This window comes from Danio rerio, chromosome 4 (genome assembly GCF_052040795.2).
Source record: "Danio rerio strain M-AB ecotype USA chromosome 4, GRCz13ab, whole genome shotgun sequence".
NCBI classification, from domain to species: Eukaryota; Metazoa; Chordata; class Actinopteri; order Cypriniformes; family Danionidae; genus Danio; species Danio rerio.
Window position 1 is genome coordinate 41,593,681 of NC_141024.2, and position 25,262 is coordinate 41,618,942.

Here is a 25,262-nt window from a genome sequence, read left to right on the forward strand (position 1 = left end):
CTAATAAAAAAGAAAGATATTTATATATAATAAGTAAATAACATTTTAACAATACATCATATTATTTAATATATCACATTAATATTCAATACATTATATTACTGTTCAACATATATTATTCATACAAATCAATACAAAATAGATCAGAATATACTTTACATTTAACAATCAACATTTTAAGATAAAACAGTAATACAAATAATAATCAGTGTATTTACAATGATTCATTTATAATCAAGGTGTGTGTGTTGTGTGTGATAGAGAGAGAGTGAGAGAGAGACAGAGAGCAGATATAGCGGAAAGTGGAAAATGAGGGAGAAATGTATCAATAAGTCATGACTGCAACAGTAAGTGGCAAAAAAAAAGACTTTTATTTTGGCGTGACGTGGGACGTCATAAGGCTGCGCCGTTCCTGCGCTGGAATTCAACTAGAGAGGGGTTTGTGTTTAAAACTTTTACAAAAATATGAACTGATTGATTAAAGTTTCAGGTTTTTCATCTGATGCTAATTTATGAACCTGCTGTTGACAATATTATTTAACCTTTTATACAACGTAATACTATTTTACTGACAGTAATGAGAGCTATTGTTTGAATAAGTTAACAGAAATTTAATACATATTTTAATAACCTTTTAATTTATTACATAGCATAATGTCATTCCATTTTAAGTATAAAAGAAATGAAGTAACTTACTAGTTTTAATCAGGTCATTGTTTCTTCCTCAGACTTACCTGATTTGTTTTTGTTAATGACTCTCATATAAAGAAACTGTTGAAGCAAGTGTTGAAGAGAAGTTATTTTGTTTCTCTTCATTGTTTTATTTATTTAAATTTTTTTATTGTTTTGTTCATTTTAAACAGGATAAAGTGTCCAAACGCAGAGAAAAACTACTGCTGAAGCGACTGATCTCCATACTGTTATAAAGATGGCGTTTATTAAAGAGGAGAGTGAAGATGTGAAGATTGAAGAAACATTCACAGTCAAACAGGAAGATCTGCAGGAACAAACAGGTTGATTTTCATTCTCAAACACCAAATAACCAAAATGGTCTTGTTTGAAGTTTGTCAAAAATCGTGGATGCCCCCAATATTAAATATTCTGAATGAAATGGACACTTAGATAATGAATTATTTTAAAACATTGTACAGTATTCTAAACTATATGATGTTGTTGTGGGATGACATGAGGCAAAACAAACAAATTATGGTGGAACAATAATGTTTAGCATTGCACTGACTACAACTGGCCAACAAACTAGTCTAAAAAAGACTTTTGCTGATTTAGATATGGATTACAGCATGCAAAAATTGTTAACCCTGGGTCATTCTAACTCTGGATAAACAGAATCCTGGGTTATCTGTAATCACGTTCCACACTGCTCATGTTATACCTGGGGTTAAAATACAATCCTAGATGTTCATTAACAGATGTTTCACATTCACAAACCCAGGGTTAACATTATTATTTGTATATTTACATTGCCACTGTCCCTGATTGGACAAACAGCAGGAAACCTTTTTAGATGGCATTTCTGCATCTTGTTGGGTATATACAATGTCGCCACGTAGGTCTTCAGCTAAGCTTTAGGACATGCACAAAGGCAAGAAAACAAAGACGAAAGTACAAATGATTGAAAACATGTAACAAAGTATGTCATCTTGCCATCTCCTCATCATTCCAGTTTACAGCAAAGGAGGCATTAGGCATTTGCATACGTTTTATACAATAATGCAAACTCACTAATATAAGCGTAAATTATGCGCACTTGCTACGAACATGCAGGATTTGTCTCAATCTGGTTTTCCAAGCAGGTTAAAAATGTTCAAATCGAGTGGTAGAAAAATAAATCACCTGATGAACGTAGTTCATATAGACCTATTTGCTTGATTGGGTTAGATGCCAAGATACTCTCTAAGCTCCTGCCCAGGAGACTCGAGATAGTTCTCCCCCACCTTATAAACCCAGACCAGACAGGCTTTGTACAGAACATTTCTCTATTACAAATATAAGAAGACTTATGAAAGTTATACAGTACACCAATCAACAAAACTATAAAGCAATCTCTGCATCTTCAGCTTTTGATGGGGTTGAGTGGAGTTATCTGTTTGAAACTCTGCATATATTCTGTATAAAGGGTGAATTTCTAAAAGAGATTCAAATGATCTATCACTCCACAATGTCTTGCGTTGTTACTAATGGTCTACGGTCAGATCCTATTCCACTTGCTAGGGGCACCAGGCAGGGCTGCCCACTGAGCCCTCTTCTGTTTGCATTGGCTCTGGAACCTCTAACAAAAGCTATCAGACAGAATAAAAAATATAAAGGGTATATCAATGAAGAGTTGTGAACACAAAATTGCACTTTATGCAGATGATATTCTGCTGTTTTTATCATCACCTGAACACTATAATTTTTTAAAGATTTTAGCTTAAAAATTTTAGCTTTTTTTTAGCTGCAATTTTTTTTTAGCTGCAAAAAAATTTAGCTTTAGCTTTAGATTTTGGCTACAAAATTAACTCCAATAAATCAGAAGCATTGCCAGTAGGTAATTTCGATGCTGAATCTACAGTAAATTTTCCTTTTAAATGGTCAAAATCTGGATTTGTTTATTTCGGAATTAAAGTGTCAACTGACTTAAATAAATTAGGGAAACTCAATTATGCCCCAATTGTTCAAATGGTCTAAAAAAAAGGAGAGGGTGCTCGCTGCAGAGCCATTTGAGCAGAGCTGAGCTCTAGCGAGGGGGAGCATGAGCTCTCGCTCTGCCTCCTGTAAGCTGTTTTAATGCGTACACCAACCCCACCCCTAACCCTACCCCCAGTGACATCACTCGGAGAAGAAGTGCAAAAAAGGTGGAGCTCAAGCTCAAGCTCCCCCTCGCTGGAGCTCAGCTCGCCCAAATGGCTCTGCAGCGAGCACCACTTGAAAAAAATACTTAGACCGCTGGCAAACCCTTCCCCTTTCACTCTTTGGTAGAATAAGCTTAATTAAGATGAATATTCTCCCCCGATTATTATACCCTTTTCAAATGACACCCTTATGGTTAAGCAGGAAAGACTCTGCACAGCTTGAAAGTGCTTTTTCTAGATTTATATGGAATGGCAAAAAAACTTAAATCTCTGCAGATGCCAACAGAGCTAGGTGGATTACTACGGTAATATCGAATTAAGTTAATTTACAATACCGTTACATCCCTAATATATATATATATATATATACATATATATATCACTCATTCATCTTTCAATCAAGCTTCTCGTGTCAGCCCAATGATGAAAAAGTTTGTTGTCGACCATTGTAAAACAGAAAGAAGAAATTAACATTCTCGCCAAAATATGGATTTACTTTTATCGCCTAGACACCGGCCTCCAAGCTACGTGAGTGTCAGTTCCGTCACTTATTGATCCGCAATCAGTATATGTAGATTGTGTGGACACTACTTGACTAAAATAATAGCTTCGCTACACAAAAGCTATTTGATTTAGAAAGTAGTGACGCTACTGAGAAATATAGTTACGCTAGTACCGTCACTACTTGTAGCGATGCTACTGCCCAACACTCCATGGTTTCAATGCTTCTAATGTAGAAATTTCCTAATTACTGATAGCCAAAGGTGTTTTAGTAACCGAAGTGGTCTCCAGTGCAAAGAACTCCACAATAGGTGTTTGCGCTGATGAGCAGTACTACACACGGTGTGTTTGGCACCCCTTATATGGGAGTCCAGGGCTGTAACATCCATCGTTGCTAGCTTAAAGGTTTGACCCAAACGTAATTCGGATTCCTTGGCCAAAGCGGATTAAACAAACCCACAAACTAGACTAGTAACGATCTTGTTCTGTAGCTCACCTCAAGTAACCATAGTAACGGGTGTGCATGCTTTTGTGCTTTCTGCTATTACGTGGAGCGTGAGATGTACTCAACGTTGCGCTGCATGATTTTTTAGTTAGCTTACATTAGTTACAGTTAATTTTGTTATTATATGAACTTAATTCTAAGAAAGGTAATATAAATTATTAAAATAAGATCTTTGTAACAAAACCCAAGACTTTGTATAATAATTCAAGGCTATTAAGGCCTTAATTTGAGATTATCAAATTTAAGACTTTTATAAATGCTTTTAAGACCCAATGGGTACTTTGATTAGGTTTTGCATATAAATACTCGCAGTCTCCTTTTGGTCATTCCACCTCTTCACGGAAATTGTCAGACTGATCTGGTGTATTAATCAACTATTGTGGGTTTTGGAACTGAACAAAAATGATGTTCCAGATGCTGGACATCCACTGGCACTAGATCATCATCAATTTAAGAGTAAATTTCCCTTTTTTGCCATCCTCTGATGCATTTAGGTTTCGCCGCTATTAGATTTAGGCGTAGAGCGCGCTATGTAGACGTAAAGAGCCTGACTGATATTCTACCAGAACCACGTCAGCAGAGTTCGTGCATAGAGTCCATATAATATAACTTCTATGTTAAGCGGCTTTGACACATTTTACATGGTAAAAGCACTAGATAAAAAAAGATGAATTGAATCTGCTTAAATGTGTACATGTTAATGGACCAAACAAAATATGATCTGATTTATATTACATTTAATGTGCATCAAAATTACAGTGTGTGTAGCCAATGTTTCCAGTGTCTTCACTTTTCAGCTTGTAATGAGAATGTTTAAGACTTAATGAAAACTTATTTTATTTATTTATTTATTTCAGAACGAATTGAAGAGAATGAGGGGAGTAAAGAGGAGGAACATCATGTCAAAATTGAGGAAAAAACTCATTTACACACTGATGGTATTTTGAAAAGGAGAGACAAGAATCGTTTCACCTGCACTCGGTGTGGAAAGAGTTTTGGAAGAAAAGGCGATCTTAAGATTCACATGAGGATTCATACTGGAGAGAAACCATTCACATGCACTCAGTGTGGAAAGAGTTTTGGAAGAAAAGGCCATCTTAAGATTCACATGATGATCCACACTGGAGAGAAACCATTCACATGCACTCAGTGTGGGAAGAGTTTCAGCTGCTCATCATACCTTAATCTTCACATGAGGATCCACACTGGAGAGCAACCATTCACATGCACTCAGTGTGGGAAGAGTTTCAACCGATCATCAACCCTTAATAAACACATGAAAATCCACACTGGAGAGAAACCATTCATATGCACTCAGTGTGGGAGGAGTTTCAACAGATCATCACACCTTAACGATCACATGAAAATCCACACTGGAGAGAAACCATTCACATGCACTCAGTGTGGGAAGAGTTTCAGCCAATCATCATACCTTAATAAACACATGAGGATCCACACTAGAGAGAAACCATTCACATGCACCCAGTGTGGGAAAAGTTTCAACCAATCGTCACACCTTAATAAACACATGAAAATCCACACAGGAGAGAAACCATTCACATGCACTCAGTGTGGGAAGAGTTTCAACCAATTGTCACACCTTAACAGTCACATGAAAATCCACACTGGAGAGAAACCATTCACATGCACTCAGTGTGGAAAGAGTTTCCGCCAATCATCATCCCTTAATCGACACATCATGAGCCACACTGGAGAGAAACCATTCATGTCGAATCATCTTGTTTAATCCCGCCCCTCATGCTCAAACTCTAGTGTGACTGCAGCTTCGATGTGGGATGAGTTTCAGTAACTCATCAGACCTTAATAAACACATGAAGACCCACACTGGAGAGAAACCATTTACATAGACTCCGCTAGCTACCCCAGAAAGGTGTTGCTACTCTGGAGTCCTCATGTCAAGACCTGCCATCTCATTGACTCTTAAACCTTATGGTTTTGTATTGCATTACTTTTATCATGTAGTTAAAGTGTTGTTGTGATTATGTCCTAAGTTCTTTATCTTCATTATTATCCGTAGACATTTGTTGGTTGCTTTGATTGATTGTTCTGTGAGTTACATTTTATTATAAATAATTTGCATTTAGGCTATTTTGTTGGCTCATCTCTCGTTTATGTTGCAACTCAAACAAGCGGGCCATAACACTTTGTAAAATGTGTCCGGTTGTATCCGAGATCTTGACCTTTCAGTCATGACCATAGGTGAGAGTAGGAACCTAGATTGAGTGGTAAATTGAGAACTTTGCCTTTCATCTCAGCTCCTTCACCACAACAGACAATCACATCAACTGCATTACTGCTGCCACTGCACTGATCCATCTTTTAATCTCACATTCCATTCCACATGAAGAAAAAATAAATTAATGCAAATACTTAAACTCCATTTGGGGTAAGGACTCTCCTACAAACTGGAGATTGGCACCTTTTTCCAGTCAAGCACCATGGTTTTGACTTAGAGGTGCTGTTTCTTTTTCCTGCCATGTCACACTTAGCAGCAAACCATAATGCAGCAAACCATGCATGCTGAAGTTCCATGTCCTATGAAGCCAAAAGCACAATGTTATCTGCAAATATCAGAGACCGTCCTAGCCTGCACCTACAATTCTGTCAGTAAAAATTATTATGTTTTTGAGGTCAGCCTAAAAAATAACACCTTTAAAAAATTAAAAATGAATACATATATAGATAGATATATAGATAGAAATTTTAGTGGTGGAAGGGAAGTAGGATGGCTTGTTCAACTATAAACCAAGATGAAGCCTCAGAGCAGTGGTTCTTAATTCTGGTCCTTGTGCAAAATGTGTTGACAATGGTCCCAAATTAATTTTAGGTCTTATTACTAGATCTTAGAATCACACCTGGGAAACCCTAAAAGCAGAGATTTGGCTTATCTTTAACTGCTTAAGATCAATTTGCACCAGATCAGCAAGAGACAACATCTGTTTGAGTTTCCTTCGCCGACTGGGCTCAACGAAACATACCATTGCTGATTGGTTGGTGACTTAGCTTCAGTAACGTCCTTAGGATTCAGTCGCTTGTAAGTGGAAGTTGTCCTGGATTACCGGGGTGACAGACTCTGCTAAAAGTCGGTTTGCTGAAGTTTTTTGCGGTTTCGGCAGTTTCTAAACTTTAAGAGGTTGCATGGTGCTGCAGTGTCCAAGAGCAAGGCAAGAGGGGGGAGAGAGCAGCAGAATGCAAAATGCAAAGTTTTACTGTTACGAGAGGTTTTTAAGTGATCTGGTTTGGTCCATCCCAATGGCCTTCAAATGAGCAGTTGCCATGCAGGGCTGGCCCATGCCTCGTACCATTATGCTCAGGGTATTTATTATTGACAAATTATGACAAAGTATGAAAAATTTTGTGATCTCCTTAGGTCTCTGGATTTTTTTTGAAATAACACACAATTTTTTAATTCACAAATCCAATTTTTGTTAATTTATAAATTGTTTTTTAATTTATGAATTGGATTTTGTAAATAAATAGTGCTGTGCATGGATTAATGTTATTTAGTTTTTTATCTTATTTTAGTTTTGAGACTAAGAATCTTACATATAGTTGGGAATGGGAAGACATTTCTCCAGCATGAAACAGTCAATGAAAAGGTTTTATAAAAGTGATTTATAGCCTGCACTCACTTCTAGATTGGAGGCTCCTGAAGGGAATGTAGACCTTCAGCAGTAGGTGGAGCTAAAAGAGTGCAGTGCCAGTGATTTTAACTTGATACGAGCCTTGAACGGTAACCAATGCAGAGAGATAAAGAGAGGAGTTACATGGGCTCTCATTGAAGACCAGATGAGCTTCAGTGTTCTGGAGCATAGAGGATTAAGGGTGCAGGATGGGAGTCCAGCTAGAAGAGCACTGTAAGAGTCCAGCCTTGAAATAACAAGAGTTTGCACTAAAAGTTGTGCAGCATGATCTGTTAAGAAGAGTCTGATTTTTCTGACGTTGAAAAATGCACATCTGCATAATGGAGCGGTGTTAGCAATGTCCTCTCTTTACTGAACTACATGGGGGTAATGGTGGATGATCCCAGCTGGATTGAGAAATTGTGTTGAATGTGTGGAGTGGCAAGGAAGGTGATGTAAGCAGATGAGTAAGCAGTTGGTGATGTTTTTTCCAAGCTTTCATGCAGTTTTATGTGAGTTAAAAAATGGAAATAAAGTTGAAAACAGCCATTTGTAGTGTTTTGGCAATACATTCCAGTGAAAACTCCAGCTCTACTCTTCAAGACATCCCTTCCACTCTCAACCCTCGTCAATACTATCGCCCTTCCAACCTCCCTCAGTCTTTCTCTACAAGTCCTAACGCTCTTCCTCTCCCTACTCATTTACCCTCTTCCAGTATCCCCTTCTCCTATGAGGAAACACATTTTTACACGTACCAAAAGTTATTTTCTGCAAAATGCACTATTCGTGTTACTCTGTGGAATCAGTGTTCCTACTGGGGGGCTATGGATACTGATCTTTACAACAGAGTTATGATGTCGTAATCTTTCCTGCGCGGTCTACCGTTCAAATCTGCACACGGCCCCTTCCTGTCCCTTCATAATCCCCTCCTCTGACCAAGAACTACAAACCCAAAGCTACCAACAGCTATGTACCCCACAAATCTACCTCTGCTATCCCCGCTCTACTTCTTCCTTCCTCAGCCCAAAACCCTCCCTCCTTTCTATCTTGCAATAATTTTAATATAGAAAGATGCTTTCGCCACCCCTGCAAATTTCTTCATATCTGCAATCACTGTTTAACCCTTAAAGACCTAGAGGTATTTTGTGGGCACCTAATGGGCCTATATTATTATTTTTTTCAAAAGCAGCTTTATTGTTATTTTAGCAGTCAGCCTCAAGTGTCATATATTATTTTAAACAGGAGAACCTAAAGCTTCAATCTGTATCATTTAAAGGGCCATGAAACCCCCTCGTTTCAGCAGGGTGTTTTCACACCTCTACTTTGGAAAAAGTCAGAAAAGTGGGCGTGTCCAGCTCTGTTTAGGGGGGAGTGTCGGAGGAACTAAATTGGGAGGGTGTGGAAGTGTCTATTTGGGCACGCGTGAGTTTCAGTCAAAATACATACAGGAGAAAGTGATGGTGTTTAACCTACATGGACATCTGTAGTCGAATTATTTGCCAAGTTATTAAATGTTGGACTTTAACTGCAGTTTGGCTCTTTCATTCAGGGAATTCATTCATGCCCCTCGCGACAAACGAGATGTCTGATTCGAGGATCTGCTCTAAGCGTGTATTTTTCATGCAATGTTTCATACTGCACGGCGAATGAGAGAAAAAAAAACTCTGTATTTTCCGGAAACTTAGTTGCACACTCTACCAAATCTGTAGAGACAGGACAATCACCAGCAACTAGAGCCGCGTCTTTATGAAGAGAATACTACAAGCGAATCCAGATCTCAGCGTTTGCAGATGAGAACAGCACTCAGGTAAACAATAATCCTCCTTAGACACATAAGTTATTGTTGTCGAGCGTACAACAAGCGTACACTGTCGAGCGTACACTGTTAATCCACACGTGATCCATATGAGCTCTCACAGAGAGAAAATGAAAACGAAACTTAATGGCAGCAAACTATAAAAGCAACACTTCACGCTTGTTTTGCCAACACAACGTGGCATCTCTGTGGTGTAAACACGGTGACACTAATGAATATTAATGAAGTTGCACAATAGAGCGCGCTGATTGGTTTGAACCAAGCCTTACTCAAGCATTAATGCAACACACTGTAAGACGTAATAAGACACACTCTGGCACAGACGCCCAGTCTGCACGCTGGAATACACGCTATTATGTCATGACCGTGACGCAGCTTCAAAAATTCGTTTCAAACAGGAAGTACGAATTTGCTTGAAATAACGCAAAAGCAACCAATTTACACTTTTTAGTGAAATATAGGTGTCCTAATAGTGTTTTTAGCAGTGTGGGACACATATACGACTGTCAACAGCTCAAAAAATGTGTTTTGGTGTTTCGTGACCCTTTAAAGGTCCAATTTTAAGAAAAACGTTTTTTAAAAAATTGGCATTTTCTAGTCATTACAAACAAAACCTCATGAAGTTTTTTTTTTTTTTTTTTTTAGAAATACACACTACCATATTTTATACTTCCAAAATAAATTGTGTCTACATCCACTTTTCCCTGAGCAAGTTATAGCAATTTATTTCAATGTTATTCTAAGGCGTTTTTCATTGGGAAAAAAAATTGTGCATTTATTTACTGACAATATATTTGCCCAAAAGTTCTGGGAACGAACTAAACAGAAAGATTTTTACAAAATAACAGAACACTGAAGCAAGTTTGACTTTTTCCAAATAATATATATTCAGTTACCATAAACAACACTACTTACAATAAACAAATAAAAAATAAGAAAATTATAAATAATGTGTCAAAGTTCAAATAAACATGGTGCAAATCCTCAGTAAAAACTTAGATATAAATATTTACTATACTATAAATAGTTATATAGCTAAACTAGATTCAATATGGACCATCCTTTGGTTTTATGTGCCAGCATATGGTGTTAACCCTGCGGCTTATCAACTTTTGCGTTGCAGACAAAAAGCCACACCGCCATTTGCGTCCTTTGAAAACAGCAAGACCAGCACTTCATCTTTGCTGTGTCACTGTTTTGTCATGTTTTTGTGCTGTTGTGCATGCAAAAGTACTTAGTATGAGAATTATTTCAAGCAAAACTTTTTTTTTGAATTTTATTTAACTGTGCGTAAATGTACAGCCTATTTCTCATTTCGGGTTGTTCAAATTGCTGATTACTGGTCCACAAAGCGAAACCCATGCTTATTGGTTGAGAGAGAGCAAGTTTGAACCAATCTGGGCATGGAGGATGGACAATGCATCAAAGCATCATGTCTCTTTTGTCTTGAGACAAGCCACAAGTGTTTCTTTGTCAAATCAGCGCTGTCAAAATTTGATGACGTAACCACACTGATTCCGGAGACTCTGAAGGTCTGTGAATGTAATGTATTGCAAAATTGCAATACTCTCTTCTTTATGCCAATTTTTAAATTGTGCGGATCGGATCAGAAGATCAAAAGTTATTAAACATTTAAGAACAATACTTATTTTTAGCCCTGGGTGGCTGTCTCTGTCTTTAAGGGTTAAATAAGGATTTATGACCATCTGTTGATTTTGATGCCTTGTGAAATGCTTGAACTTTTGTGGCTTGTTGGTTTAGGGGTATGATTCGCGCTTAGGGTGCAAGAGGTCCTGGGTTCAAATCCCGGATGAGCCCTTGTAGTTCTCTGCTGTTTTGAGGGACATCATAGTGTTCACAGAAACTGGCCTGTTTCAATGCCAGTTTGCAAGCATTAGATATACTCTAATTAAGATCTTGATTCTATGGTGTAATGGTTAGCACTCTGGACTTCTGGAATCCAGTGGTCCGAGTTCAAATTTCAGTCAACCTTTTCCTTCTTTCCTTGCAGCTTCAAATCAGTGAAATGAATGAGACCTATTTAGGGAGTGGTACTGATACTATGCGCTGAGATAGCTATTTGATGCTATCACGATCCTCCTAGACCAATGACTTACATAATGTTATGTGTGTTTTTGCCATGCAGCTTAAATCTGTAAAATGGATAAGATCAATTTACCTCACTGAAGCTGCTGGATAAAAAAAAAAAACAATTTATAAGCAAGGAAGTGACTCAACTTGTCGGTCTAGGGCTGTGATTTCTTGACTTTTAACTCCATATACACTGTAGTTCTATGACATTTCTGTAGATCATTTGTACGTCAAAATACAGAACAATAATATCCAGAAGCATAACAATGCTACAACAAATACTACATAATAACACATTAAGTAGTATGCTTTATTTTTCATGAAAAAATATAAAAAACACAACAACAAAGTGGTACGTCATACCTTTACCTTGGAGCATTATACATTCAAACAGTTAGTTTATTGAATAATAAGAAACAAATAACAATAAAGCGTCTTTAGCTGGATTCGAACCCCGGTCTTGTTGAGCACCTGCAATAGAAATCAATGCAATTCAAAATACATTGTTTTTACTTAGAACAGTATCACAAACACGTGACATAAAGCAGATGCAGGGAAGGAATGTCTGGGAAACTTAGAATACGCCCTATCTTTTCTTGATTTTTTGCCCATCTTCTTCCCTTCTTCCCCATCTTTGTCGGACGATTGTTGCCCAGCTTGAACGCAGCGCCTTAGACTGCTCGGCCATCCTGACATGCAAGCTTGGCAGGAGCTGTCTCCTGGGAGCCACAGCGCAGTACCGTGACATGGAATGTGGTGTTTCACAGCTTGCCCAGCTCTGACTGTCCAGCTCATTGGCGCAGCAGGCAGCTAAGCTGTGCTCGCCTCCTGGGGCTGCGCCTGGTTTCAATAGCCAACACTTGACAGCTGTCATTGCTTACGGCCACACCACCCTGAGGGCGCTATAGGGCAAACAGGAAGTGAGTTGGCAGCAGTAAGGAGAGAAAGGCTCTCCCCATTTTGTTTGTCTACCTTTTTATTTATTAAACTTGAGCGTCTTTGTTGGTTTGTTTTGTTTTTGTCTTTAAAAACCACCTAACAGCAGCATTTTGCTGACTTGAGGGTGGTTATGTTGTGTGATTTATTTTTAATCATGGAGAGATTACCCGGCAACGACATGGAAATGGAGAGACTTGCACGAAAGGATAAAGAAAATGGGCTGGATAATAGACAAAGAGATAAAGAGAATGGACTTGACAACAGACAAAGAGATAAATAAAATGAAGAGCCCGGCCAACGAAGAGGTGAAAAGGTAAGGATAAACAAGAGATACAAAGAAGAGTATGCACAAAGAAAGCAACAGTAACTGTAGACGTAGAAATGTAAAAGATGCAAGAAGATTTGATATAATCAAAGCAGTCACAGAGCTGATTGGAGAAGGAAGAATTCTGGCGGTGAGACTCAAACAAACAAGGGAGTATGAAGTAACAACGGAGACTGAAGATGACACCGAAATTTTTATAGACAATGGATTGACAATTAAAGGAGTGAAATCTGAAGTACGGACGTTACAAAACACAGACTATGTTGTTTCGTTCAAGCATCTGCCTGTTTACCTAGCTGATGAAGAAATTTTAAGCAAGCTAGAGGGATGGGGAGTTTTCCCCATATCTAAAATTAAAAGAAGATTGTATCCAGGCACAAACATAGAAGATGGAACAAGGTTTGTAAAAAACAGATTTCCAGAAGAGATGGTCTCCTTACCATACAGTACCAAAATCGAGACGGCGGAAGGGCCACAGCACTTTAGAGTCATGCACACCAATCAGGTAAAAACCTGTCGACTATGCATGAGCTCAGAAAATGTGATGAAGGAACGCCCAGAATTCAGGTGCTTCAAATGTGACGAAAGGGGACATTTCGCAAGGACCTGTACAGCTGTGTTGGGCCCGGATTGTAAATTGGCCCTAATACCTGCAGGGAGCTTGTCACGCCGAGTTGGCTTTGTCTGCTTGGTTGACAAACGCGTACACCTTGTTTTATCCTTGCAGGCCTTACTTCGTTGGTGAAAGTGCTTGTGGGGTTTCTGTAGTGTAGTGGTCATCACGTTCGCCTAACACGCGAAAGGTCCTCGGTTCGAAACCGAGCAGAAACAGTGTTCTTCTTTTGGTGAGAAAATAATAGCATCCACTGCTGCACTAGCAATGATCGTCGACAGGCACCCAATCAAAAAGGCTTATCTGCTTATTGAGCCTGTAGGTTTCCGTAGTGTAGTGGTTATCACATTCGCCTCACACGCGAAAGGTCCCCAGTTCGAAACTGGGCGGAAACAACCTCTGGCTTGTATGACAACAGTCAAATCAGGCTTCTGTTGAGTACTGACGTTCACTGAAAAGATTCTTTCTGCAGAGCGGTGTGAGGCTAGAAGTTTGAATTTAACTCAGTGTTTACCTCCCCTCGCGGTGTCGCAAACTTGCGTAGAATCTGATTTCTTTTAGCTTTGTGTTGTGCATGAGCAGGTGGCCAGTGCGTTTGCTGGCCCTCCACGGTGCAGACCATACAAGACAGCTCTATAAAAAAAGTCTATAAATACTTGAAGCAGCACTGGCCTATTGGTTTCCGTAGTGTAGTTTTTTTTTATCATGTTTGCATTACACGCTAAAGGTCTCCTGTTCGAAACTGGGCGGAAGCATACAATTAGCGGACACTTTTGTCCAAAGCGACATACAATAGTGGAGGTATTCAACAAGATGAGGCAATGCATACGAAAAAGGGCTATTTATTCCAAGTAATTTGTTTGTGTTCAGAGAATTTAGTGCTGGAGTAGGAGTTTCGTTTTCTTTAGAGAGATGGATATTCACCGGGGTTCGGGTGTACTCTGAAGAGATGGGTGTTAGCTGTCGTTTGAAGGATACCAGTGTATCCGTAATCCGAGTGGGAATGGGAAGGTGATTCCACCAGCGTAGAACATTGAATGAAAACATTGCGGAAAGTGACTTTCAGTCTCTCTGCGATGGCACCACAAGACAGTGCTCTTACCCTAACCGGAGGCTCCTGTGGCTATCACGATGGCTTTACAAGCGGAGGGTCTCCTGTTAGAAACTGGGCGGAAATGTTCAGATTTGCTTTTACGCACATTCTCCATTGGCTCTCTGCTCACTGGATGATCAACGATACAAGGGCGTGGATCTGTAAAATGTCATGACTTGACGTTGTACGAGGATTTGACGAAAAAATGCCCTGCAAACCTTAAAAATCAATGCCATCCGAGGACAATTCTTTTGATCCCCTTTCGGTGCACTTGCATTAAAGCCCGCGTGATGTGGCACTTTGTCAGTGTTACTGTATCATTCGGACATGGTGGCAGAGAGTTAAAGACTTCAGCCTGAGCGCACTGCCGCAGGCTGGGTTTGTCAGAAGTGGGATTCGAACCCACGCCTCCAGGGGAGACTGCGACCTGAACGCCAGCTGCTGAAGGGTTGTCCATCAATATTTCACAAATGTTGAAGATGAGAGCCAATCAGAGGGATTCGCTCCAACATTGTAGCCAATCACGGTGCAGCATCTCAACATTTGCAGCCAATTGCGGACTGTAATTCTCAACATTTTCAACATTTGACCAATCAGAGTCTAGGCAATGTTAAAGCCGGGGAAGGAACTGTTCGAAGATTCACCGCTAGGTGTTTAGTCAGACAGGCTAGTCAGATGTCAATCAATTTTTCGAACTGAGCCGAAGGTACACGAAAGAAAAAACGGGGTCCTCTGGAGGCGGGTCAGAGGTCAAAAAAGTTCCTTGACCTTCAGTGATTTTCGACAAACAGCATCATTCGACAGAGCACAGCATCGTTTTGTTTAAAGTATAGGACTTTTTTCCGATAATGATTTCTTAAAAAAGGTAAGAAAATCTTCATAATTGCACATATTTATGTTTTAGTGTGTTGTATTTCAAATTTGGATACTTTAATCTAAAACCGTTTAATTTCTAGGAGAAAAAATGTCTGGAAAATCTCATAAAGCCATGTCAGACGCTGACTGGATTTCACGTCTGAAAAAGTTTGCCAGCACAGGAGTTTGGCCATTAAATGAGGGCAACAGGCCAGCTCCTCGACAAAAAAGTGGCATGAGATTTATCAAAGGGTGTGTATTTCGTTTACATGATATAACGTTTGTTGAAATTTGCTTAACAGAGTAACGTTAACTTGTTAGGCTTCAGTACATTCAGTACAGTATCTGTGTAAAACATGTCATACTTGTTTTTAAATAATAATAATGTGTTTTAAATTGCATATATTTTGAGATTTACATCGAATAATTTACTATAGTTTGACCGTTTATGAGAGAGATTTAAAAAGGTGGGGGAATGGATTATGTGTAGAATACAGCATGTGGTTTAAAGGCCTGAAATGTTCCTGTCCAGTTCCTCATTCTTTTTCTTATAGAGGTAAAGTTGGTTTTATATTTGGATATTCAGACATTCTCCTTAAAAATATAATTTCAGAAAAATATTCTTTGCAAATTCTAAATAGGAAAATCATATTAGCAGACAATGATTAGTGATTATAAAAGTACAGCATTGTTCACAGTGAATTAGATAGTGTTAATGTTGTTTTCAAATCATACTTGCATGCTAATTCCGATCGAATATTCAAAGTAATATGGTAAACAATATAGAGACTTCTAAATGAACGAATGTGCGAATATAAAACCAACTTTACCTCTATCTTTTTCTTTTCGTTTTTGAAGATACAAACTGTACAATTACATATTAGATAAATATTACACACATTCTAGAAACAGTGGTAAATTAATTTTCAGAGCTATTGTGTGCTTTATTAAAGGAGTCATTGAGTTGAATTTCTTGTTTAGTTCTAAAAGTTTTTTTGTATTGTGTAAAATTATTAGGTACATTTATGAATCAATATGTGTTTATTATTTACTAAAATGGCTTTCCTTCATCATGATTATATGTATTTTTGTGATTATTTTCAGCATAGTACTGCTTCTGCTGCTCCAGCACAAACGATGCAACAACCTGCCCCTACTGTACCTGCTCAGGAGGTGATGGAGAAGAGACAACTTAGGGCCCAGCCCCTGTACTCCACCAGTGGCATCAAAGATTTCACTGGACCAACCAGGAGAGCAGCACCAGTACGTGTTGGCAGAGAGTACAGCAGGTCAGGCAAGGCAGACATCTGTTATGCGACCCCCACTCAGACCCAAGGCACCAGCACTGACCCAGGTCATCAGGTCATATTTACACCACCAGCACCTGGAGCATCGCTGCAGATGGTACCCAACATTTAAATCCTGGCTACACCAGGGTACCAGGGTGTGCCGATGTTTCAGGGTGTACCAATGTTCCAGGCTGTGCCAATAGTCCAGGGAATCCCTATGGCCCAGGGTATCCCAATGGTGCAGGGGATGCCACTCAGACAGCCACCACTTCAGCCAACAATGTCCAGTACCAGCTTACAGCCTGCTTCATCACCGTCCACATCTGGAGCCATTCCCAAAAGACCGTACCGGAGAACTGTTCAAGCGAACACTTGTAAAAAGTGTGGGCAGTTCAAAACAAATGCCACAGGCCATAGCCAACTCAGGGGCAGGGTGTACTGCCCACAGACTGAAACTTTAACTAAAGAAGAGTGGCTAGAGGAAATGAAAAGGACCAATCCAAAATAATGTTTTTGTTTGTTTGTGTATGTATATAGTGTAATAGTTCTTCAGTTTATTCAATTTCACTTGCTGTTAGTTTATATTTTTATTTCACATTTTCTTTAAATAGTGTATTTATTTTGTTGACATTTTATTTAACTTTCTATTATTTATGTGTGTGTGTGTGTGTGTGTATAGTGTTTACAGTTTATAACCATAATAATTCAATTTATTCTATTTCACTTTTTTTTTGCACATTTTACTTTTTAATAATTTATTTTGTTAACCTTTTATTTAACTTATTTATTATTTATATATGTGTGTGTATTTATATTGTTTATAACCATAATAGTTCTTCAGTTTATTCTATTTCACTTGTTGTTGGTTTCTATTTTATTGCGCATTTTATTTAAATAGTGTATTTATTTTGTTAACATTTTATTTAATTTATTATTTATATATGTGTGTGTGTGTGTGTACAGAGTGTATAAAGTTTACAACCATAATAGTTCTTCAATTTATACTATTTCACTTGTTGGTTTCTATTTTATTTCACATTTTATAAAAATAATTTATTTTGTTAACATTTTATTTAACTGTTTTTTATTTATGTGTATGTCTATAGTTTATACAGTTTATAACCATAATAGTTCTTCAATAACCTTGTTTGATTCTGTTTTATTGCACTTTTTATTTAAATAGTTTATTTATTTTGTTGGCATTTTATTTAACTTATTTATTATTTATATGTGTGTGTATGTATAAAGTGTATACAGGTTACAACCATAATAGTTAAATTTATTCTATTTCACTTATTGTTTTGGTTTCTAAGTTTATTTAACATTTTAATTAGTTAATTTCGTATTTAATCTGTTAATATTTAACATTTAGTTTTTAAGATTTTTTATTCCATGTTCATTACTGTTTTGTTGACCATTGTTAAATAAATATTGCATTAATAAATGTCCTTGACTTTTAAGTCCACTTTGTGTCGGTTTCTGTTTGTATTTAACATTTTATTAACATTGTTTATTTATATTGTTAATACTGTATTATTAATAACTAATTTATTATTTTTACATTTTCTACTCTATATTCATTACTGTTCTGTTGACAATTGTTAGATAAATAATGCATATATAAATAACTGACTACTTGGCTTTTAATTCCATATACACTATGCACACTATATACACACACACACACACACACATATATATATATATATATATATATATATGCATATATGTGTGTGTGTGTGTGTGTGTGCACTATATACTCTATGACATTTCTATAGATCATTTGTACATCAAAATACAGAACAATAATAACCATAAGCATAACAATGCTACAGCAACTACTAAATAATGACACATTCAAGTTGGTATGGTTTATTTATCATGAAAGAATGTCAAAAAACACAAGAATAAAGTGCTTAGGCATATTTTATTTACCTTGGGGGATTACACATTCAAACAGTTAGTTTATTGAGTAATAATAAACCAATAACAATAAAGCATCTTTAGCTGGATTCGAACCCCGGTCTTGGTGAGCCTCTGCAATAGAAATCAATGTAACTCAAATTGCGTTGTTTTAACACAGAACAGTATCACTCTGCGTGACGTAAAGCAGGTGCAGGGAAGGCGTGTCCAGGAAGCTTAGAATTCGCCCTTTGTTTTCTTCGTTTTTTCCCCCTCTTCTTCCCTTTTTCTCTTTCTTTCTTCCCCCCTTTCTTCCCTTCTTCCCCTTCTTTGTTGGACGATTGTTCCCCAGCTTGAACGCAACACCTTAGACCGCTCGGCCATCCTGACATGCTTACCTGATCCAAGCTGTTTCCTAGGAGCCACTCCGCAGCACCGTGACATAAAAGCTGGTGTTCCCGAGTTTGCCCAGGTCCAACAGTCTGCCTCGTTGGCGCAGTAGGCAGCGCGTCAGTCTCATAATCTGAAAGTCGTGAGTAAGAGCCTCACATGGGGCAGTGTGCTAACTTTTGGCACATGGAAGCGCTTAGATGACTGGGTGGCATTTTTTATCCCCTTCCATATGGATCATGCTTCCCCAGGGCAAAAAAAGCTACAGCTCCTCTGGAGGCCTGGCGGCGTGAAGTTCCAAGAACATTTCCTGAGTCTGAAGCAATAATGGTAAGATGCTTCCATTCCTATCACGTTGTCGCTTGACGTTCGGCATGGATCTGTCAAATGTCATGAATTAACGTTGTGCGAGGATTTGACGAAAAGTCCTGCGAATCCCATTGCCTTAAAAACCAATGGCATCCCAGGACATTCCACTACATGGCATTCCAAGACTGTTCTTTTGATCCCCTTTCGGTTCACTTGCATTAAAGCCTTCGTCCATTGTTTTTTTTCATATGCGTCTTCGAGATTTTGTGGACAATACCTTGATCGCAAACGCCTTAAAACCTACAGTCTAAAGTGCCCATTAAGGCTGCCAAGGACACTGCTATGCTGCATGAACTTTGGCGCAAGATCTGAGCCTGAACGCGTAGCCAAAGACTAGGTTTGTCTGAAATGGGATTTGAGCCCACGCCTCCAAGTGAGACTATGACCTGAACGCATCGCCTTAGACCACTCTGCCATCCTGACATGCTTGACTGGTCTGAGCTGTCTCCTAGGAGCCAGACCTCAGCACCGTGACATGGAAGCTGGTGACACCGTGACATTGAAGCTGGTGGAAGACTGCCACCTGAACGCAGCACCTTAGACCGCTCGGCCATCCTGTTATGCATGACTGATTAGAGCTGTCTCCTGTGAGCCAGTCTCATAATCTGAAGTTCAAGAGTTCACACTTAGCTGATGATTAATTATAAGCTTGTTTGGCATGCTGTCCCGGGAGAGAGCCCTGAGCTCATGAGATCCTCGAGCCCAGGGCTCCCTCCCGTTGCAAAGCGGGAGGGGAGTTTGAGCTCAGGTAGATCTCGAGAACTCCCCCGCTGTAGCAAGTGAATGCTCTTGAAACTAATTACTAACTAGGAGCGTGTCTATGTTGACAATTTGGCTTGTTCAATTGACTTAATTGCATGTTTTTAGGCGGTGGGAGGAAACCGGGGAACCCGGGGGAAACCCACGTGAGCACGGGGAGAAGTGCAAAACTCCGCACAGAAATGTCTGCTAGTTTTGGTAAAGCCAGGAACCAGAGAAATTCTTGCTGTGAGGCGACAGTGCTAGGCACTGGGCCACCGTGTCACCCGTCTAAGAAGGAGGCGTAGGGGAGGAAGGGGGGACTCTTCAAAACGAAGATAGCAATGGAATAAACCCCAGGGTATTTATAGTAGTTTAGGAGTCATCTGATTGGATCGTAGTGAATTGGATAATGCGGGTCAGCTGCTAGCAATCATAAGCACGTGATCCTCTCGAAATTTGTTTATACATAAACTTCACTTCAAGAGTTCACACTTAGCTGATGATTAATTATAAGCTTGTTTGGCATGCTGTCCCGGGAGAGAGCCCTGAGCTCATGAGATCCTCGAGCCCAGGGCTCCCTCCCGTTGCAAAGCGGGAGGGGAGTTTGAGCTCAGGTAGATCTCGAGAACTCCCCAAAAATGCCTTTGAATAGCTCGGGACAGCAGCCGCGTATTGAAGAGCCCCCCAAAAAGCAGGTGTAACAAGCCATATCGGGCTGCTGGATATAGCGTTGATAGCTTAGGAAGAGAAGCTTCTAAGGGAGCAGAGCAAAGTAGACTGCTAGAGCCTAGGCGGGGTGAGGGCAGGGCTGGATTGACTCCTGCGGGGGTGGGAGCTGGGGTTAGTTTGCTCAAGCAAGAGTCGGGAAGATTTGGGCGGTGGAGACTCTTGCATGAGAGGGTGGGAGGTGGCCAGGGCCTGAACTCCGGCGGGAGTTGAAGCTCGTTTTAGTCGCCCCTGCGGGAGCTAGAGCTGAGGATTGAGGGCCTAAGCGTAAGGAAGAACATAGCGAAAGAGTGACGCTGAAAGAAAGACAGTTAGCGGAGAACTCAACGCTGGAAAAGAATTGAGGAAATAGGAGGGTAAGGAGATAAGGGGAAAGATCAGAGAAGGGTAAAAGTAGCGGAAGCACTCACGCTGTAAGGAAGAAAGAAGGGGAAGAATCTCAACGCCAGAAAGAAGAAAAGGAGAATATAGAAGTATATATGCATATATAAATATATATGAATATATATGGTTATTACATGGTAAGGGCCGGGCATGGGTGGTGATTGACTCTTGCGAGAGTCGAAGCTCGGAGCGACCCCTGCGGGGGTCAGAGCTGCTGTGGGCATTTCCCCTGCTGAAGTCTGGGAAAGGGAGGGGGTGGTGGAGACTGCAGCAGGAGGTGGCCGGGGCGGGACTCTTGCGAGAGTCGAAGCTCGTTTTAGTCACTCCTGCGGGAGTTAGAGCTGAGGATTGATGGCCTATGAGAAAGGAAGAAAAGAGAGGGCGGAGGAACTCCACGCCAAAGGAAGAAAAGGAGAGAGGGAATAACCTGCGCGCGTGAGCATGCACGTGCATCTATTCCTGTTTCGGCATGTGCATGCACACGTATCGGAACAGGTATACATCGGATGTATGCGTATAACATGCGCATACATACCATTTCTAATGGCCTGGGTGGGGCGGCGCAAATGGTGACTCTTGCGAGAGTCGAAGCTCAGCGCGACCCCTGCGGGGGTCAGAGCTATGGGGGGGGGGGGGCCAGTAAGAGTCGGGAAGAGGGAGGGGGTAGTGCAGGCTCTTACTCGGTGGTAGTGAAGGGGTGGCCGGGGATGGGCTAGGGGTGACTCGCGAGAGTCGAAACTCGGATTGGACCCCTGCGGGGGTCAGAGCATGGTGAGGGAAGGAGCATAGTAGGTTTGAAAGAAAAGTTAAGAGCATACATGCAACCTGCACAACATGTAGTGCCCCTAGGCTCACATACTCATTGCTTGCACGTACATATGCATACTTAGACGTACGCCTGTACCTATATACATATCCGCGTGCAACATGCATGTATACGTGTGCAAACGCACGCTGTCTTTGCGCGAGCAATCACACACATTCCATGCGCATCCATACGCAAGCACACACACACGCGTACTCCAGCCTACTTAGGGTCGAGCTCGTACCCCTAGTTGGAGTTTGGAATTTAGCTGATTAGGGCTAGCTGGGTTGTCTTGGGGTGGGATCGGCTGAGGCGAATGTAAGCTTTGAAGGCATCGGAGGACCAGCGGCCTAGGGTCTGGATTTGGTGCGAGGATAGACCTTTGTGAGCTGCTGTGGTGGCTGCGCCAATTCTGAATGAATGCTGGAATACAATTCGGGGGAAACGCCCGAAAGGCGAAGGACTTCTTTCAGATGTTTTTGAAACCAAAAACGGGTTACTGGACGGTTAGCGTCATCAGTAAAAAGTGGGGCATGTGGGTCTGACTCCTTTGCTCTCCTTGAATGGAGAAAGGCTAGGAGAGTTTGGAATGGCTGTGTGGGGGAAAAAATGTTAAATATGTAAATAAAATTCCCTTTGCTTGTCTGATCTGTTTTGCTTTGCTTAATGAAAAAGGCGAGTGTTTCAGCATTCAGCAGTGTTAGATCAGATATAGTGGGGTGTATTGCGGGATTGAAATTGGATGTGATAGCCATTTCTGAATATGACTCAAGGGTCCTTGGTGCGACAGCGTAAAGGATCAGAGATATGGAATTTTTATGGCAATATCCTTTGTGAATAGAGTGGAACAGGTGTTGGATGCTGGTCTGCTTCCGGTACCAAGAGCCGAAATTTCTGGAAAAGAAAGTGAGAGAGAGAATCAGCAATTTGATTTTTGCAAACTGGAACATGTCTAGCAGTCATAATGAATTGCTTTTTGGCTGCCGTCCAAACGAGGCGTCTTAGTAAGGGCATAATTGGAAGTGCGTGCGAGCGTCCTTTATTAATGGAATAAACGGTGGCTTCGTTGTCGCAATGAACGAGAATGCTAGAGGCGGACCATTCATCTACCCATAAAAGCGGTGCTGCGACTATGGGGTAGAGTTCAAAAGCGCAGATGATTGCTGATTTCTGATTAGACTGAGCATCTGCGGGGGCCGCGTTGAAGTAAACCAGTGACCTTGGTAAAAGCCGCCGAACCCGACTGAGGGGGCAGGGTCAGTGAATAAATTAATATCCACCGGGGAAGAAATTAGGTCGCTATAGAAAAAGGAACAGCCGTTCCATTGCTTAAGGAAGGAGATCCATAAGCTGAGTTCATTGCGACTGGGTTTAGAAAGATATATGGTATCTTCTAAAACGGGGACAGAGGAGGAGAGCTGAAGGAGGTGAGTAATAAACGGGCGGCCTTGGGGAATTATGCGCATCGCGAAATTGAAATGCGCGAGAATAGATAGCAGTTCGCGTTTGGTGCATGATGGTTTCTCGAGGAAAATTTGAGATAAAGAGATTATACGGTCAATCTTTTCTTTGGGAAGGGATGCTTGAATTTTATTCGAATCTAAGTTGATGCCCAGAAATTCTATGGAAGTGCTGGGACCGGCTGTTTCTCCTCTGCGAGGGGGATGCCTAGATTTTCGAAAACCTTTGGGTGATCGATAGGTGTTTAGCTGGGGGTGAAGAAGGTAGGGAAATAAGGAGAAAATCATTGAGGAGATGGATGATATGCGGGATTTCGTAGTTATTAGATAAAATCCAGCATAATGCTTCTTAAGCATATCGAAAATTTTAGGACTCCTTTGCAGCCGAAAGTTTATCGGACTGCAAAGTAAATTGTGAGCGCCAATGAATGCCAAAAAGGTGCCAGAAGTCTAGGTGAATTGGCATGATTTTAAAGGCGGATGAAATGTCAATTTTTGCAAGCCAAGCATTGCGGCCGGCTAAACTGATGAGCGAAATTGCTTGGTCTATATCATGATAATTCAGCGAGTATTCTTCTGATGGAATGGTGCTGTTAATGCTAGGAATATAGAATTGTGAGGAGCGGAGACCAATAATCAAGGGTTTTTGCTAGAGAATTCTCAAGTCGCAATGTCAATAGGACTAATACAAGAACGCTGAACAGTGGGGCAAGAATAGTACTATCATGAGTTTATTATCGATTCTTTTGATTAACGAATTCACTGTTGCAGGTTCGGTAGTCGCAGATTGTAGATTGGAGCAGAATAAGGTTAAGGAAGGGAGAGCTGAAACGCCCGGGTTAGATCCTTGGGTTAGATCTGAAATCAGAAATCAGAAGTTAGTATCAGGGTGACAATGCAATTCAAGCAATTTGAGAAATAAGGCATCGTGGATGTAAGCTATGTGAGTGGAAATGCATCCTTTATGTAGAGTGTGATTGTATTTGAAGAGCATATAAAATGTAATGGGTTGGATGAGGGTCAGGTTCTGCAGCCAGATGTCATGGTCTTTTTATTAATGCTTGGTCTGATAGCTTGATGTCGCTACGTGCAAGGATGGTAGAGGTAAGCATTCATCCCCCCACAGAATGGCAACTGGATGGAGAGCTGAGGATAAGGGGTATGGTTTGTCTGGTGGTCCTGGAAGTGTTTATTGAAGATCCGTTGTCAGAAATGTCCTCCTATTCATAGCAGCCAATCAGGAAGTTGTTTGTTGCTGTTTCACATCCAACTGACTTGCCATTATAAGCTTACATAAGACACTAGAGTATGAATAAATGAGTCACTGGTCTAGTGTAATTGGACCCCAGTGCTCTGTGTATAATTTATTTATTTATTTATTTATTTATTTATTTTTTTATTTTTTTTTTTATTTTTATTTTTTTTTATTATTTTTTTTATTTATTTTTTTTTATTTTTTTTTAATTGCTAACATCAAACTCTGAACTCTATAAGACTTCAAGGGCGATGTCACCACTTAGTAAAACTGTGAATGGAATGTTATTAATTGGCTTACTTTAATCCATGAATAACATTGTTGGTATCTTAACTTCATTCACAAGCTTGTCTGGTCCAAATTCATTCATAAGACTTGCAACAGAGTCAAGAGAGAGGGCAGGACCTTCTCCAGAGAGCTTATTGGGTGGTGACGCTTCTCCTTACAGCTATTGGCTTAAAGGAGAGCCAGTCAAGCGTGCCAAAGGTGAAAAAGCCCGGCGGCCATTTTGTTGATCAAGTTCACCATTGTTTATGACTTGAGCTGTTGCTTTGCTGAACATTCCAGCAAACAAACTGTTAAATGTTATGGATCAGTGGCAGGGCAAGAATCTTTAGTTAAAATCATTGTTTAAGCTAGTCTTGTTATTCAAAAGATTTATAAATGTTTTAGTCTAAATGTTTGGTAAAGTTATTTGCAAAGCTTCC

The 25,262-nt window shown here is 40.1% G+C and overlaps 2 protein-coding genes and 2 non-coding genes across 4 annotated transcripts in view; 3 read left to right on the plus strand and 1 right to left on the minus strand.

The window, feature by feature from the left end:
• Window positions 1-25,262, minus strand: part of LOC148680782 (NACHT, LRR and PYD domains-containing protein 3-like) — a 463,735-nt gene that overhangs the window by 22,174 nt on the left and 416,299 nt on the right. The window lies entirely within an intron of this gene.
• LOC141381675 (uncharacterized) lies at window positions 389-5,967 on the plus strand. The gene is made up of 3 exons (XM_087249266.2): window positions 389-438; window positions 864-1,013; window positions 4,716-5,967. Exons 2-3 carry the CDS (start codon window positions 929-931, stop codon window positions 5,603-5,605), a joined length of 975 nt encoding a protein of 324 aa, XP_087105392.2. The 5' UTR covers window positions 389-438; window positions 864-928; the 3' UTR covers window positions 5,606-5,967.
• trnav-aac (transfer RNA valine (anticodon AAC)) lies at window positions 13,432-13,504 on the plus strand. Its single transcript has one exon. It is a non-coding gene; the product is annotated as a tRNA-Val (tRNA).
• On the plus strand, window positions 13,609-13,681 carry trnav-cac (transfer RNA valine (anticodon CAC)). Its single transcript has one exon. It is a non-coding gene; the product is annotated as a tRNA-Val (tRNA).

Coding starts and splice junctions, on each gene's coding strand:
- LOC141381675 (XM_087249266.2), top strand. CDS start 929: ATGGCGTTTATTAAAGAGGAGAGTGAAGATGTGAAGATTGAAGAAACA. Junction 1,014..4,715: donor AGATCTGCAGGAACAAACAG/GTTGATTTTCAT, acceptor TATTTATTTCAG/AACGAATTGAAGAGAATGAG.